At 38.4% G+C, this 16,238-nt stretch overlaps 2 protein-coding genes across 3 annotated transcripts; both read left to right on the top strand.

Moving 5' to 3' along the window:
• Positions 1-414: 414 nt before the first annotated feature.
• On the top strand, positions 415-6,048 carry LOC113348386. Of its 2 annotated transcripts, none has more exons than XM_026592136.1 (7): positions 415-594; positions 1,675-3,846; positions 3,969-4,014; positions 4,122-4,270; positions 4,668-4,754; positions 5,232-5,360; positions 5,775-6,048. In XM_026592136.1, the coding sequence occupies exons 1-7, from the start codon at positions 526-528 to the stop codon at positions 5,865-5,867; spliced, it is 2,745 nt and encodes a 914-aa protein (XP_026447921.1). In that variant the 5' UTR covers positions 415-525; the 3' UTR covers positions 5,868-6,048. The 2 variants fall into 2 exon arrangements, with proteins under 2 accessions (XP_026447921.1, XP_026447920.1); XM_026592135.1 differs by having other exon boundaries at positions 3,969-4,023.
• Positions 6,049-7,044: 996 nt separating this feature from the next.
• LOC113351610 (cytochrome P450 76A2-like) lies at positions 7,045-7,749 on the top strand. The gene is made up of 2 exons (XM_026595564.1): positions 7,045-7,617; positions 7,702-7,749. The coding sequence occupies exons 1-2, from the start codon at positions 7,045-7,047 to the stop codon at positions 7,747-7,749; spliced, it is 621 nt and encodes a 206-aa protein (XP_026451349.1).
• Positions 7,750-16,238: the final 8,489 nt, after the last annotated feature.

The following is a 16,238-nucleotide window of genomic DNA, read 5'->3' as shown; positions in this document are numbered from 1 at the left end:
TTGTGAAGGGATTGGATAATCTGGAACAAGAAGAGTTGTAACCCTAAGTGTGCAATAAATAAAAGGCTACGGCCTAGCTAAGTTCTGTTGGTGCATTGATCCCTTTGTTTTGGCTTATGTTTATGCATAAAGCAGAGTGTGTGTATTTGGTTGAAGGCTTGGAAGATTTGTGAGCAGAACTTCCATTTAGTATGGGCTGAATAGAGAATTAGTCAAGAAGTTGAAGTATTGGCTAAGTGCGAGTTGACTGAAATTGTGCTGTGGAGCATAGTTGTCATTGTCAAGTTAGTTGTAGCCTTTGGGTGTGGCGAACCTGTGACACCTAGTCATAAGACTCTACTAGTCTCATCTAGTAGCGACTCGACGTTATTCAGTTATGTATTATATCTGTCTTTTCCTCGACGATAAATCCGATAACAAAAAGTTGAGCTACAAACACACGCAGAGAGAAAGAGAGTGTGTGTAGAGTAGAGTGTGTCTACAGACTGAGGAACGAAGGAGGGAGAAATTATAGGTTTTTCAGACATGGGAGCTTTGGCTCCAATCTCTCCATGGATTCCTGAAGATGATCTCTTACTAAAGAATTCAGTCGAGGTAAGAACCCCCCTTTTCCATCTCTCTCTTAGCTCCAATTTTCATTTCTTTTTTTTTCGAAATTCGGAATTTTCACTTTCCCCTTTTACAGATATTTTTTCTTCTAATAACGGCTATAAATCTAGAAAAACACAGGTTTTACTTCAAAATTAGGGAAAATTTTTGATTCAACGACTCTCTTAGCTGATCCTTGTTACTTTCAGTGAATTGATAGATTTGGGTTTTTGTTGAATTTGGTAAAGCATTTGACACAGGAGCTTTGTACATTTTTCCCTAGAAGTAATTCGGTAGACTAAAATTCCTCAAAGGTCAGATCAAGTAAGTTCGTGAAAAGACGGAATTCCTGGGTAGCTAACAGTTCAAGTATGAGTATAAGTTTGTCATATCAAGCTAGGGTTACAAATGAGTCGCATAATTTAGCAGATGTGACCTTTATCTGATTAAATGGACTTCTAAACTACCTTAGATTTGATAGGGACTTGAGGACATTTTCTCTAAATTTGCTAGAAAAGTTGGTGAGGTGAAATTTGACAGTCAAAGTTGTTTAGTTTTTTGTTCATTTGTTATCAACTGTTACCTAGAATGTTGAAGGGAGAAAACAATATACTCCGTATCTCTTTTGATCAATGCAGCAATAATGTGTAGAAAATTTGATTTGTGCAGCTCCTGGATCTTGAATTACTGCAAAAAAATATATAAAAAATTGACACATAAATTTTATAAAATCTCAGCGTGGCTCTTTTTGACCAGCTCCGGGTCGTTGCGCTTGTCTATACTTTTTTTGGACTTTACCTTGACCAGGGTGGGGATATCAGTTTGTTTCAGAATTCTTAACAGTCTCCTTGAATCTAGTCATGACTATCCAGTATTCACCAGTACATCAGATAATTTTATTAAATCTATGTCAAGGAACAGTGTCAACACTGCCTGACAGTGGTTCAGTGGTACACTGGGTTATATATACTCCACCTTGAGATGTACCTCTTGCCAGATGTACCTCAAATGACGTCTAATCTCTTTCTGCAACGTGTTATCTGTATCTGGATGTTTTGCCTCAAGTTTGATGATGTTTTGTTGCAGGCTGGGGCTTCACTGGAATCACTCGCTAAAGGAGCAGTCCGGTTCTCTCGCCGATTTACTCTTCATGAACTGCAAGAGCGGTGGTATTCTCTCCTCTATGATCCAGTTGTTTCAGAACATGCTTCTACTCGTATGGCTGAGATTCTAAAATGCACGTCCAATCTTTCCTCAAAATCCGAAAAAGTTGGTGTTTCCAAAAATTCTGAAGGGGTTTCTGGGAAAAGGAAAGAAGAAAGTGTTTGCGGCCTTTATTATGCTATGAGGAAGAGAGTTTGTACTGAACCTTGCAGTTCTATTGACTTAGCTTATCTTGTTGCACCTAGTCTTCGTAAATGCACTGGTAATGGAGAAGTCTGCCAAGACGAGTTCAGACAGCTCAAGGAGCAACAAGATGATAGATGTGTGATTGGCGGTCCTATTACAGAAGTCTTTGAACTTCAGGATTCAGATTTTGATGTCGTTCGTCATGCTTTTCCACAAATTGCACATGGGGACAATGTCGAAGGTAATATTTGTCAGAACACCCATGCCTTCCATTATGGACATATGGGTTCATTTGAAGGCGATCTTCGGGATGGAATGATGGATAGAGACTGCTTGTATGGATTTTCAGAAAACGTATCTCCCTTTTCTGTAACTGAAGCGGTAGGAAATAATATGGGGCATTCGTTCGACCAGCATGTGCATAAAGATATTCCTGATGTTCTTGGAGGAAGTATGTCGGTCTTTGAAAATAATACTAGTGTTCAAAAAATTAGATGTCCTGGTGAACTGCCAGTTTCTGCTTATGATTCAATCACCAATAATCCACAAAATGTTTGCTCTGGTTTTGAAGGAAATCAGGACTTCAGTTCAACTGATTTAGACTGCGGTCCTTCATTTCACCAGCTTGGATTCTCTTCTCCGACACCGGGAATGCCTGAAATCACCATCCGGACCATGCAAATTGATGATAACCTCGGTGATAAAGATAAGAGTGCAGGGTGCCAGTTGGCACTCCCTCCTGATGGTGGTAATAATCATGTACGCACAGGGTGCCAGTTGAAAGAAAGAGAAAGTGGCGATCTGTTAGCTAATTCAACTTCCTTATTAGAAGGTGACCTTGCAGATCTCGCGGATATGAACTTCACACATGAGGATGTGCTTCTTTTTATGGATGATGATAGTAAAGACATGCTGGATAAGTCTTGTCTAGATGGTATAAGTTCAGTTCTTTTCAGCTCTCCAAATGATACTCATCGAAATGTTATATCTGACATTAGTGGCGTTAGAGCATCTACAGATCTAGAAGGGTTTACGATTGCTAATGTTGCGCGTTCCTTAGAATTGGATGTCGTCAATGACCTAGTGAGTTCTAGTCAACTGGTTTGTGATTCTAAAATCGACATGTCCACTACCGCAAGAGCCACAAATCTTAATTTTCCGGAATACCGTAATGGGGTTATTTGCTGCGTGCTGAACACTGAGGACCCTGACATCCCATGCAATGATAATGATTTTACACCAAATCAGGTTCTTCCGTCATTTGTTACCTCTAGCATGCAACTCAACCATGAGGATAGTTCAGTTCCCCAGTCCACCAAGGACCTTCCAACAGAGAATCAAAAGATTAGTGAACAAGGATCACACCTTGTCAATGAAGGACAGCAAACGTCTGGAATTGTATCCTCGCAGAAGATAGAACCGCAGAAGATAGAACCACAGAAGATAGAAGTAGAACCACAGGTGTTTCCTGAAGTTTCTCCAAGTCACTCAATCAATGGCTGTACAGTTATTTCAGAAACGGTTGACAGTGACACCAGACGTCAAGGTAATAGTGGGGGAGACCCAAGTCAATGCAGATCACTGCTTCCTTCTCAAAACTCCAGTGCAGCTGTGGAACTGAACAAAGAGTATAAACAAGTTGAACTTGGGAAACACAGTGAATTTGAAAACTTTCTTCTTGAGAAGCAAATCCATGCTTCTGATCATTTAAACAACCAACCCGAAGCTAATATTGATGACAGTAAGCAGGAGAACAATGTTCCTGACACAATTGAAGTTCATGCTGAATCAATTCCGGTTGAAATGGAATTTCAAGAAAATATGCTGAACCCTTCTATACCAGATCAGGAACAGCAGTTTTCCGAGATGGATGATGATATACCTTCTTTTTCTGATGTTGAAGCAATGGTAAATGTTAATCTTTGCTGAAGTTTCTCTGGCACTTTTTTTGTGGAGGTGTTTGATCTCTTACTTGATTCATCTGGGTAGAAGCTTTATCTTTTCCGTTTCTGAATTGACGTTGCTTGCAGATACTTGATATGGACTTAGATCCTGTGAATGAGGATTTGCATTTAAGTAAGGAAGGTAGCTTTCTGAAGTTAGCTTTAACGTAACTACTATATATCGATCCAAGTTCATGTGTATTTTCTTAGTCATCAATGACTTGGTTATTCTGTTTTCAGTCGCAAGCTATCAGTACGACGATACAAAGAGATCAATCATAAAGTTGGAACAAGGTGCCAATTCTTATATGCAAAGAGCTGTGGCGTCTCAAAAAGCCTTTGCAATATTTTATGGCCGTCATTTGAAGTATTACATTAAGAAACCCGAGGTATTCAACTCTGGCACTTTCTTAGCAGTGGTTTTGGTATCACTTGTTTATTTATTTCTAGTAAATCAACCTACAGTTTATTCCTACCATGCTATAAAATGACCATTATGTAACTGTTCATGAACTCATCATTCACTTTAGTTTTGGCTTGTGCTGCATTCAATAGCTTTGGAAAAATGACAGGAACTTCTCAAAACACAAAAATAACAAATTAAAGACGAAGAAGACCTGCTAGAGGTTAATTTTTTTAGTTCCTCACTCTGCGTAGCTACAGCACTTGCTGTAACTAGTTTGTTGATAGCTTCCGTGGCTTATTATCATTTCAGCATTCTTTTTGAATTTCCTGTACCTTTGTTCTTTGTGTGTGGAGGTTTTAAAAGTTGTTGCTGACTGTCAGGTCTTGCTTGGGAGAGGAACAGGAGATGTTAGTGTTGACATTGATCTGGGAAGGGAAGGGCGTGCTAACAAAATATCTCGACGGCAGGTAGTGGTTTATTGTATTATCTTTCTTTAACTTCGTCTAATGCCCTCAACACCAGGTAGCGGTTTATTCTAGTATTATCTCAAGCCAGGTAGCGGTTTGTATTATCTTTCTTTAACTTCGTCTAATGCCCTCAACACCAGGTAGTGGTTTATTTACTTCTTCTACTACCCTCAAGCCATTGGTATCCAGTTGGGATACCTATATATTTCTTGTGGGCTTGTTGTAGTATCAGAAAGATTCGATGTTGATATTGATATTCTCAGTTGTAAAAGTATTTGTTAGAGTAACATGGTACAGTAGATTAAGCAGAGTATACCATCTAATGGTAGAGGTCCTTTGTATCTTCATTTACCTACTCTGACTCTGTGCAACCTCTAGTTGCTGTATAATAGTTCAAAATTTTACCTTGCATTTTTTTTTCGTTTGTGGGGAGAAAGACATGGACACCTGTTACATTTTCATTTTGCATATTCATAGGCAATTATAAAGATGGAGAAAGATGGATCTTTTTACTTGAAGAATTTAGGCAAGTGCTCGCTTATGGTCAACGGTACAGAACTACCTGGTGGACATCGCCTGAAACTCAGTTCAAGTTGTCTGATTGAGGTATGTTTTTGTCTTAATATTCTTGCTGATATTGCGACCATATAGTGGCATTTATTAAAATCAAGTGACACACCCTCATGATGATGCTTCAAGTGTACGAGATGTTATTAATCTTTGCACCCATGAATCATACATGTGATTTGGTGTTCATGATGCTGCAACATTAGTAAGATAAATATAATCCTAATTTTGGCAAAACCTAAACCTCACTTACCTTCATAAATAGTTCCTAATGTTTGATATTTACATGAATCTTACTGTATAACTGTGACATGGAAGTGCTGAAAGTTTAGAACTGTTAGTTTTTTTTTTTTTTTTTCTATGGAATTTTAAGTTAAACTAGTTGTTTTCTGGGTTCAAAGCTGATGTCCGCGTAATAAGTTTTAACAAAGTTAACATCATGGTCGTATGCAGATAAGAGACATGAAATTCCTGTTTGAGGTGAATCATTATTTGGTAACACAGTACTTGGCAAAAACTGCTAGAAAAACCCATCCTGTAAACTAAAGTCAATTGCTTGGAGGTGCCTCCTTATGTATGTCTATGCCGCGAGGGTAAGTTATATATTTGTATGTTGTTTAATATTATGCTCATGTAAAAGTAGCATCACTAATTACTCCCCAGATATGTACATATAACTATCTATTTTCTGAATGTATGATAGTCTGACCTTGCTGATTCCTGGTTTCGGAGTGCTTTTCCTTTTCCTTTTATCTTTCTAAGTCATTTTTGCATGGCCCCTTCAAGAAAAATGTTCTGCACTTTTTTTTGACAGGTAGGTGCTCATGTTAAAGATATCAATAATGTTGCTGTTATATACAAGTGGTTCTTTTTTTTTTCTTCTTTCTTTCTATAAAAAAATTAACTAAACATAACTAGCATACTAATAGCAAATTAACAATCATACTATGGAATCTCTCTCCTGCGGAAGGAAGGTAAATGCAAGACCCAACAAATAAACAAAAAAGCTTATTAAATTGACTTTTTATCGTTTCTGTTACATGTTAATATAGAAAAAGAAAGTGTTGCACACATGTATATGTATTTTATGAGCTGAGCAAGATTATAATATTGTTCTGATTAAAAAAAAGATAATAATATTGCAGTATCTATTTGTATCTTTAAACATTCTGTGTTTCATTTTCCCATCACACTTCTTTTCTCGTGCTATCAAGAAAGAATTTCCATTTTTGTGGGAGAAAATCAACATTAAAGAAGTTCTTATCAAAAATCAAAAGCTTGGGTCTCAACTGCGGTTTCTAGATTTAAAAGAAGCAACGAGCACCAAAAGCGTTCTTCAGGAAATCCTTCGCGTCTAGCGATTTCGCCATATCCGTTTATTAGTTTGAGCTGATCTCATAGGGTAGAGAAAATATGATGGAAATTTTCACGGGCGAAATGGTCTGGACAGCCTATTCGACGACAGTTGCTAGTCTATTTTTTCTGCTCATATGGATCCACAGAAGAAAGGCAGCTGGTAAAACAACCTCTCGCCACCCCTTACCTCCAGGGCCACCAGGTTGGCCAGTGATCGGCAACATCTTGGATATTGGGGTGAAACCACACATAAACTTAGCACTTCTAAAACGTAATATGGGCCACTAATTTGGTTACGGTTGGGCTCCATCAACACTCTCGTTATAGCTTCTGCAGAATCGATATTTAAACGAGGCTCTGAAAACAGATGATGCTCATTCTGGTACTTGGTGAGTACGGTCCATATTGGCGCATGTTAAAGCGAATCTGTACTACTGAACTCTTCTCTAGAAAGCGTATCAAAGACACAGCACCGTTACGAAGGCAATGTGTTGACAAGTTGATACAATGGATAGCTGATGAAGCAAAGGAGACGGGTACTAGTGTTGAGCTAGCACGATATGTTTTTGCGTCGTCTTTCAATGTGATTGGAAATCTGATACTTTCCAGGGACCTTGTTAATCCAGAGTCCAGCAAAGAAAATGATTTCTTTAACTTGAATTCTGAATTAACAGAACTTACAGCTAAACCAAATATAGCTGATGTATTCCCTACTTTACGTGGATTGGACCCCCAAGGTTTACAGCGGAAGATTAAAGAGAAACTCACGCTTGTTCTTGCAGTTATTGGTAGCTTTGTAGAGGAATGGCGCCGAAGTATGGAATTGGAAGGAGGACAGAAAAAAGGCAGGGATTTCTTGGATGTGCTCATGGAATTTGAAGGCAGCGGCAAGGACGAACCAGCTAAAATTACTGACCAAAATCTCAACACTCTCTTACTGGTGAGTAATCATCTTACTTTGATGACTTTTTACGGCATAATTCTTAGCACCGCATGATTTGTTTCTTCATATTTGTTAATGCAGGAACTCTTTATGGTGGCCACAGAGACAACAAACACTTCGGTCGATTGAACAATGACAGCTTCTACGTAAGCCAGAAGCAATGAAGAAGGTCAGAGATGAGATTTCCCAAGTTGTAGGCACTGACAGGAAGCTTGAAGAGAGTGACATTGAAGAGCTACACTATCTACAAGCAGTTATTCAAGAGACAATGCGGTTACATCCTCCGGTTCCATTACTGATACCACGTAGCGCAATAAAGGAAACCGAGTTAATGGGGTATTTGATACCAAAGAACACTCAAGTATTTGTTAATGTTTGGGGACTCGGAAGAGGCCCGGCTACCTGGGATGATCCTTGTTCCTTCAAACCTGAACGCTTCTTAGGTTCAGATGTTGATTACCGTTGGCAAAACTTTGATTTCTTACCTTTTGGAGCTGGGCGACGTATGTGCCCAGGGCTTCCATTGGCACACCAAATGATCCATTTCGTGGTAGGATCATGAATCCAAAACTTCGAATGGAGTCTTGAAAGTGGAGTCACACCAGATACCTTGGACATGGGTGAAAAAATGGGGATGGCACTGCGAAAGGCCATTCCCCTTATGGCAATACCAAGACCCCTTAGTTTGTAAATTTGCAAGGGTGTATAATACTACCCATCCCTTCAATAAAAAACTGATTTAAGGATGACTTTCATTCCTGTGTTTCCTAGATCTCTAGATAAATATAACCAAGTGAAATTAAAAAGCAATCTTTTTTGGTAAACAGCACTTAGCCATTTACCAATTTCGCCAGTGTGACTCGAAAAGGCGAAAAGCGCACAAGTAAGTGATGCAGCTGCACCAGTTTTGTTTGGCCTATGTTCTTTGCAGCAAAATATAAAAATAAAAATGGACAATGGAGCAATCAATGGAAATTATCCTCTGTTTGGCCTGGATTGAAATGGGCTTAGCAGTCTCTTAAAGTGGATGTCAGATGGATTGTAGGGAATGGAGGAAGCATCTCAATTTGGTTTGATATTTGGATATGAGATTGTCCTCTTATTGAAGTTCTGGGATTCACCACTTTTGTCAACACCAATTTGCGTATGAAAATGAGTAATCTTCTACATAATGGTGTTTGGCAAATTCTTGCAGAATTACAACAATCATTAAATTTGCCATTACCAGTAGCAAGTGGTGATGAAGATCAGATAATATGGAGTAGTGACTTAAAGGGTAAGTTTTCCACAGCTGCAGCAGTACATAAGATCAAACACAAAGAAGTGAGAGTTCATTGGCCTTCTCAAATATGGAAATCTTTTCTTCATCCATCAATTGCAAGCAATTTCTGGAAAATTCAACAGGGTGTCTTTGTGGATGATGAAAAAATGATAAGTAAAGGTTTTTCTTTAGCTTCCAAGTGTTATGTTTGTCAGCAAGATCAAGATAGCATGGCTCACTTGCTCTGGAAATGTACCTTCAGTAGAAGCATATGGACATGGCTAGGTAATATGTTTAACTTCCCTAATCCAATCTCTTTTGCTGACACTCTAAAATTTGCAAAAAATAAAAGCCCAATAGTTAAGGAGGTATGGCTAACTGCAACTCTTTCAACAATGAGAGACCTTTGGTTTCAGAAGAATAATATTCCCTCCGTTTCTGGAAAAGAGATACTTTCACTTTTTCAATTTGGCCTATTTTTAGGCTAAAATGAAAAGTGAAAGTATCTCTTTTCCAAAAACAGATGGAGTATCATGTTTGATAATGGTAAGCCAAATGAGAATATTTTAAAGAGAAGAATTTTGAGTTTAGTTCACTATGGAGGATACATAATGCATGGTACTATATGGGGCAGGTTTATGATTCAAACATTCCCAACTTCTTCAGTTTAAATAACAAAAGCATTAAATTTCAAGACATTAAAGAATGCTACTGGTCCAGTCCTAAGATGGGTTATGTACGGTTTTGCTGTGATGAAGCTGCAGCTGGGATGAACTGATTAAACGGGACCTGAAGGACCGATGCTTGGAGAGAGAGTTGGCGCTCGATAGAACAACGTAGAGGGAAGCGATCCACGTGAAAGAGGTATGTACCTGAGGTGCGTGACTAGACCATTCTCCTCCTTTTGATTTTTGTTAGAAGCTTTCTCTCTTAGTAGGACTGTGCAAACCGTGAACAAGTAAACCGTCATGGCAGAATTGTGAAAGGGGACATCCCTCAGTAGCTCTGCAGCTTGCAGGATCGTGAAGGGGAATCACCCCGTAGACCTGCAGCCGGGACATGGAATACGTGGACCCATCACCTAATTGGTCGCGAATGCGTAATCCCATGGAAGTGATGGGCCACTACACCCTCTGTGCCGAAACCGAACAAGACACAAAATGTGTCAAGGATTTGTCCTTACCTTCGGGTAGGTTGCGTCTCGGCGTGCTGGCAGCAGGTATAAAAACTTCGCGGCATTTATGGAGAGACCTATCGTTACGCGATACTATCTCTGCTCGACCAGGTACTTGCTACTGGACAAGAGCTTTGGTTTTGGTTTTGGAGCTACAGCTGGTAATCCTGGTATGGCAGGCTTTGGTATTATAGCAAGAGGTTGTAACTGTGAAGTGATAGAGACTGTATCTAGAGGATTGGGAATAACTACTAATTATATAGCAGAAACTCTCGTAGTTATATGGGCCATTGAATGGGCAGTTAAACTTCATTGCAGCACGATTATTATCATGTGTGATTCAAAGACTGTTGTAGCAGACTTTACTAAAGGTGCAGAGCCCTGGTGTTTCAAAACAAGATGGCAAAAAAGCTTGCAGGCATTAGCTGAGATACATTATGAGCACTGCTACAGAGAACTCAATATCTCAGCTGATGGTTTGACCAAAAAGGGAGCAAAGTTACAAATGGAAGAAGTCATACAACATGTTGGAAGACCTGCTAATTTGATACAAGTAGAAATGCCAAATAGAAAATACTACAGATTCTGTTAGTAATTTAGTTCCTCTGTAATTTCATTTTATCTTTACTATGTTTATCATCCTTTTGTAAACTATTTTAGCTCTTCTTATTAATAAAATTGGGTGATTAAGCAAAAGAAACAAAAACAAAAACATAAACAAAAAAAAATGCAGCTGCACCCATTTTAACTGTAAACATTTCACAGGCATTATGTGTTGAAGTGAACAAATGAAGTTACCACCATTTGAAAAAGATATGTTGAAACAGCCGAGCTACAAAATGAGGTGGGTGCTAGAAAAACAGCAAAAAAAGCAAAGCAGCAGGAGGAAGATTTGATAACATCTGTTTCAAGATATTGAATTTGACCAACTACCCTCTTAGGAGGTTATTACTCCCGTAAATGCCGAAAAGGAATGAATATTTTTTTATTTTATTTTTGTGTGTGCGCGCGCGCACTACTAAAGGCACCCAAAAATTAGGTGTCACTGAGCCCTGTCACCAGTCATATTTAGGGCTTCGAGTGCACGGTTTTGTGTCGCGGCTGCCAGTTCGTGAAGTATGGGAGGCTCTCTTCGTCCATATATATATATATATATATATATATATATATATATATATATATATATATATATGCTGATACTTAGTAACCGCAAAGGATTACTGTTATTCACAACACACCATGGAAAATCATGATCGGTCCAAAAGAAGACGGATCACCGAAAGTTTCTTCGAAAGCAATGGAGTAATCGTAAACTCAGATATAACAGAAGACATACTTTCGCATATACCTATTGAATTCGTCTCGCGAAGCAGAGCAGTATGCAAACTTTGGAGAAATCACTTAAACATACCAAAGACCGGTTTCCTATTAACAGGGCTGGGTATCGAACCCTGGTATGAAGGTGAATATAGCGAAGAAGAAGAGGTAAATTTTGAACATCTTTCTTTTCAGTCTTTTACAAAGATCAACCATGGTTTAGGTCAAGACAAATATATACCTTATATATATGGTTCTTGCAATGGCTTAGTTTGCTTTCCGGATTATGGAAAAGAGAAACTAGTTTATATATGCAACCCCATGACAGGGGAATATGTTTACCATCCTGAGATGGATTTAGGTGGAATATCAAAAGCTGAGGTTTACGGTGGATTTGGATATTGCATATCCACTAATGAGTACAAGGTTGTTCAAGTTTACAATAAGAACGTCGTAAGATCCTTGCGATTGGGAAGGGTTCAGGTTTACACCCTTGGTGGTGGCAATGTGTGGAGATACAAAGGAGAAATTCCTCACATTTTTAGGGAGCGGTCGGTTTTCCTCCCATCGCCACCGTGTTTTGACTGGACTCCCGGATATTATCCTCGTAAACAAGTTCATCTCGTGTCGTTAAGAGGGAGTTCAGGTGTTTATCATGTGAGAACTGCTGACAGTTCTTTTACATATTCTTTGGTGCAAGATAATTGTTTGGATATATGGACACTAAAGAAGGAAAAGGAAAAGAAGAAGAACTACAAGAAGAAGAGCAATAAGAATTGTGGCCCTTTTGGGTACTCCCCCGTGGACGAGAATGATGACTCGAACCCTTGGGTTTGGATCTGGGAGTTCAGTATGAAGTATGGATGCTTCTGTGGTGATCCTGTTGAATATCAACCATTTGCCATAACAAGAAGCAAACAAATTTTGCTTTGGGGGAATCACTGGTCAAATGTATTTTGTTACGACCCTAATACTCTCACTTTCAAGGAAGTCTGGGATAGTCAAAGTCGGATGCTCGCGTAATTCCTCGCATGAATAGCTTTGTTTCATTGAAGGATCTTGGAGAGAGCTCGTCCAAGAGGTATGCCCTAGATAATAGTAAGCATAAGCCTGCTATTAAAAGAAAAGTATTTGTCGGAAACATTCTTGGAACCAGCAATGGCTTAATCAAGAATCTCAATCTAGATATAACAGAAAGCATACTTTCTCGTATCCCTATCGAGTGTGTCTCGCTGGGCAGAGCAGTATGCAGACTTTGGAAAATTCTTTTGAAAAAACCAAAGTCGGGTCTCCTTTTTGCGGTTTTGGAAAAACGCTCCGAAGATTTCCAGATCTTCCACGGATATAATGAGAAGGTATGTATTCATGATGAACCAATTTCTCATAAGACACTTACAAAGATGGACCTTGGTTTCAATCAATCCCGGGATATCCCTGTTAAGCTGATCAAAAACAGACCTTCCACTCCTATCATATTTGGTTCTTGCAATGGTTTGGTGTGTTTTATTTTGGTGAAATATCAAGGCCTGAGGTGTTTGGTGGATTTGGTTACTGTCAGTCTACTAATGAGTACAAGGTTGTTCAAGTTACCTACAACCAAATCAAGAAGTTAGGAATCATTCAGGTATACACCCTTGGTGGCAGTGGGTGGAGAAACAAAGGAGAAATAAGTTTCACTCGTCAAGAAAGATTGATTTTCGCAAACGAGGCACTTTACTGGATAGAGCGTATTGAAGATGACTGGAACATAGAAGTTTTCTATTTAGCAAATGAGACTTTCGGTACCCTTCCAATGCCACGGTGTCATGATGTTATCCTTGGTTACAAGGATCTTAGTGTGTCCTTGAGCGGTAATATGTGTGTTTGTCGTTCTGAAGATCCGGAAGAAGAATACAACCGCAAAGAAGATAAACGTATGGATATCTTACTAATATAAAGAAAAGAGGCCTTTTTGGTAGGACCTCAGATTTCTGTGTGTACTTTTAACGTGGATCGTTAGATCAGATGACTTAAAAACATGGAATTGAACTGAGGCCGTCCATCTGATTTGTTTGAATCAGTAGCGGTCCTTTCTTTTATCTGCTTCCGTATATTCAACGAAAATCAGCAACACCTTTACCACGAAAATCAGTAGCTGTCCTTTCTTTTCCTATCACAGTAATGCAACAATGGATAATGCTGTAACTTGATAATGTAATTGAAAAGTCTTCCTTCTCTTCATCGCTCTCCTCTTTTTCACTGAACACCTCCACCGTCAACAGATTACAACCATCACCACCACGCTAACCAGCGCCATCATCACCGACGCTGTAACCAATACTACCACCGTAATCATCACTTCCGCTAACTTCCATGGAAAACTAAAATTAAAAATTCAATTTTTTCAATTCATCGACGAATCCTTCACCACCACCACTCCCATAACCAGTAGCATCACCGTAACCGTGTAAATTTGAAAATAATGGAAGGGTGAGATCATAATTATTAAAACTTCATATTGAATCCTCCCAAACGCCCTAATCTTACGAACCATTAAATTAACCCATTTTGCGAATTTCAACAAAACTTTTTCTTAGCAAATTCAAATTAACCAAACCATTAATAACCCATTTTGCAAATTCAAATTTCAGATCAACCTTAAGTTCAACTTGATTCAAATTCGAAAAATGAAAATTTTGATTCTTTCTGAAAATCAGCAAATTGATTCACTTATAGCGATTGGTTACTTCAATCCGATACATGCCATTCATGTTTTCACTGAGTTGGGTACCCAATAAGTGGTGACGGTGTTAGTGTTCTAAATCTTTTCAGCACAAAAACAACACAGACTGATCTTGAAATCTTTTCAGCGCCTACATTTCCTCGAGCATAGTAGTAAGTTACACCCATGCTGCTGTCATTCTTCAAAAACTTGGTTCCATCGATCCAGTTACAAAAATTTGGTCTACCGATTTGATGCTTTTCATTGTTGGAAGATTTGGGTATTAGTTGTTCTAAATATCGTCTCTCGAGAGAGAGAGAAACAAAAGGCCAAGATAAAAAGGAGGAAAAAAAGAGAACGGAGTAGCAGGTGGTGGAGAAGGCAGAGTGGATGGGGTTTCACGATATTTCCTTGCTGAAAACCAAATAGCAGAGCACTTATAGTACAGAGACATGTGTTGGGATACAACATCTGTCTTTGGTGAAAACAATAGGTTTTGCACTGTGGTACAGACAAAATACACATGTTAACACAAAGAAAATGTAGAAAAAAACTAAATTATTTTATTCACTAATTTATTGTTTGAATATTAAAGTCTTATAATGAAGTCAGTTATCCAACTATAAGTCATGCACATATTTTAGTTTCAGTTTCTTTTCACAAATGCAAAAATATTAAGTAAATTAAGCTTGCTCTTTTATGTGATACTTTGGTTGTTTTTGATCACATTTTATTTTTGTTGTGTAAATGGATATTGATGCTCCAATTACAAGAATCGCATAAATTTTAGGACGTGTACTCATCCATTTAAGTGGCAAGCGATTCGAATGAACGGAACGAACACCGAATGAACGGAATGGCAGGTGCATCGCACGTGTGTATTATACTAGTTTGGATATTGATGAAAGAGCATAAAAAAAAGAAGAAGAGCCAATGGTACTTCCCAGTGGATGAGAATGATGACTCAAACCTTTGGGGTTTGGATTTGGGATATCAGTATGAAATACAAAGATGGCTTCCCTGCTGACACCCATTATGAACCATTTTCCATAACAAATAACAATCAAGTTTTGATGTGGGAGGATTGCTATGTGCATGACTATAAAGCACCTATTTGTTACGACCCTAAAACTATAAGTACCAAAAGTCTCTGGAATATGTATGTGTGGTATGCTCATGCAGTTCCCCACATTAATAGCTTTGTTTCATTGGAAGATCTTGGAGAAAATTCTGCGAGGTACATTCCAGAATCCAGATGATATATTTGTGTCCATAACCTCCAGGTCCAAGACTTTACTGTATGGTTATGCATGCGACTACGAATCGGAATGTCGAGATTTGCCACCATAACTCCAGGTCCAAGACTTTACTGTATGCTTTTATTTAATATCTGCAAGTCCAATTGAAATGAATTATTTTGATCAGTTTTTATTTATCATTTCCATAATTTAGCAATGCAAAATGATAGTTACTTTTTTGTTTATTTTTGTTCGTAATGTTGTCCGTTATTGCATCCTTACCGCATATGTCGAGGAAATGTGCATTGCGCTTATCTGTTTGTGTGCCTGCTTATCGTCCAACCTCCGAGAAATACACCCCAAACACAATCGTCATGTTTTTGATCTGTTCTTCGGATCAAAGAAATATCATATAGTCCTAGGAATATTATATTAGAGAGAGTCTAGTCCAATTGACATAGTCAATTGTCTGTTTGGTCCATTTTGGCAATATAGATTATAGTTTGGTCATGAAAATTATAGTTTGGTGCTAGGGTTTTGTCCACCCACACGGAATATTCTTTTTCTGTTACCAAAATACCCCTGCACGTGCAAAAATTATCTTTTGGTCATAAATTTTATTGTTTAGTCCTTTTACCGACATATATAAACAAGAAACAACAACAATAAAATTTAGGTTCAAGAAAATTTTCTCTCTCCTACTCCGATCTCGTTTTTCTTCTTTTGCTGCAGATTTTTTCTTCTTCCAGGGTTTACGAAATCTTCCTCGATTCCGTTTTTGATACCAAGATCGATTCGATTTACAGCAGATTGACTTGGTTATGAAGATTGATTTGATTACAGAGTGAATTTGATTGCGGTGTTTTGATTTGGAGTGAATTTGATTCGAGATTTTGATTACAAAAGATTTGAATCGAAGATTTGATT

This window comes from Papaver somniferum, chromosome 2 (assembly GCF_003573695.1).
Source record: "Papaver somniferum cultivar HN1 chromosome 2, ASM357369v1, whole genome shotgun sequence".
In the NCBI taxonomy this organism is placed as follows: domain Eukaryota; kingdom Viridiplantae; phylum Streptophyta; class Magnoliopsida; order Ranunculales; family Papaveraceae; genus Papaver; species Papaver somniferum.
Note: the sequence above shows the minus strand (reverse complement) of the source record. Positions and strands in the feature narration are given on the sequence as shown.

Coding starts and splice junctions, on each gene's coding strand:
- LOC113348386 (XM_026592135.1), top strand. CDS start 526: ATGGGAGCTTTGGCTCCAATCTCTCCATGGATTCCTGAAGATGATCTC. Junction 4,024..4,121: donor TTTGCATTTAAGTAAGGAAG/GTAGCTTTCTGA, acceptor TTCTGTTTTCAG/TCGCAAGCTATCAGTACGAC. Junction 4,271..4,667: donor ATTACATTAAGAAACCCGAG/GTATTCAACTCT, acceptor GCTGACTGTCAG/GTCTTGCTTGGGAGAGGAAC.
- LOC113351610 (XM_026595564.1), top strand. CDS start 7,045: ATGATGCTCATTCTGGTACTTGGTGAGTACGGTCCATATTGGCGCATG. Junction 7,618..7,701: donor ATCTCAACACTCTCTTACTG/GTGAGTAATCAT, acceptor TTGTTAATGCAG/GAACTCTTTATGGTGGCCAC.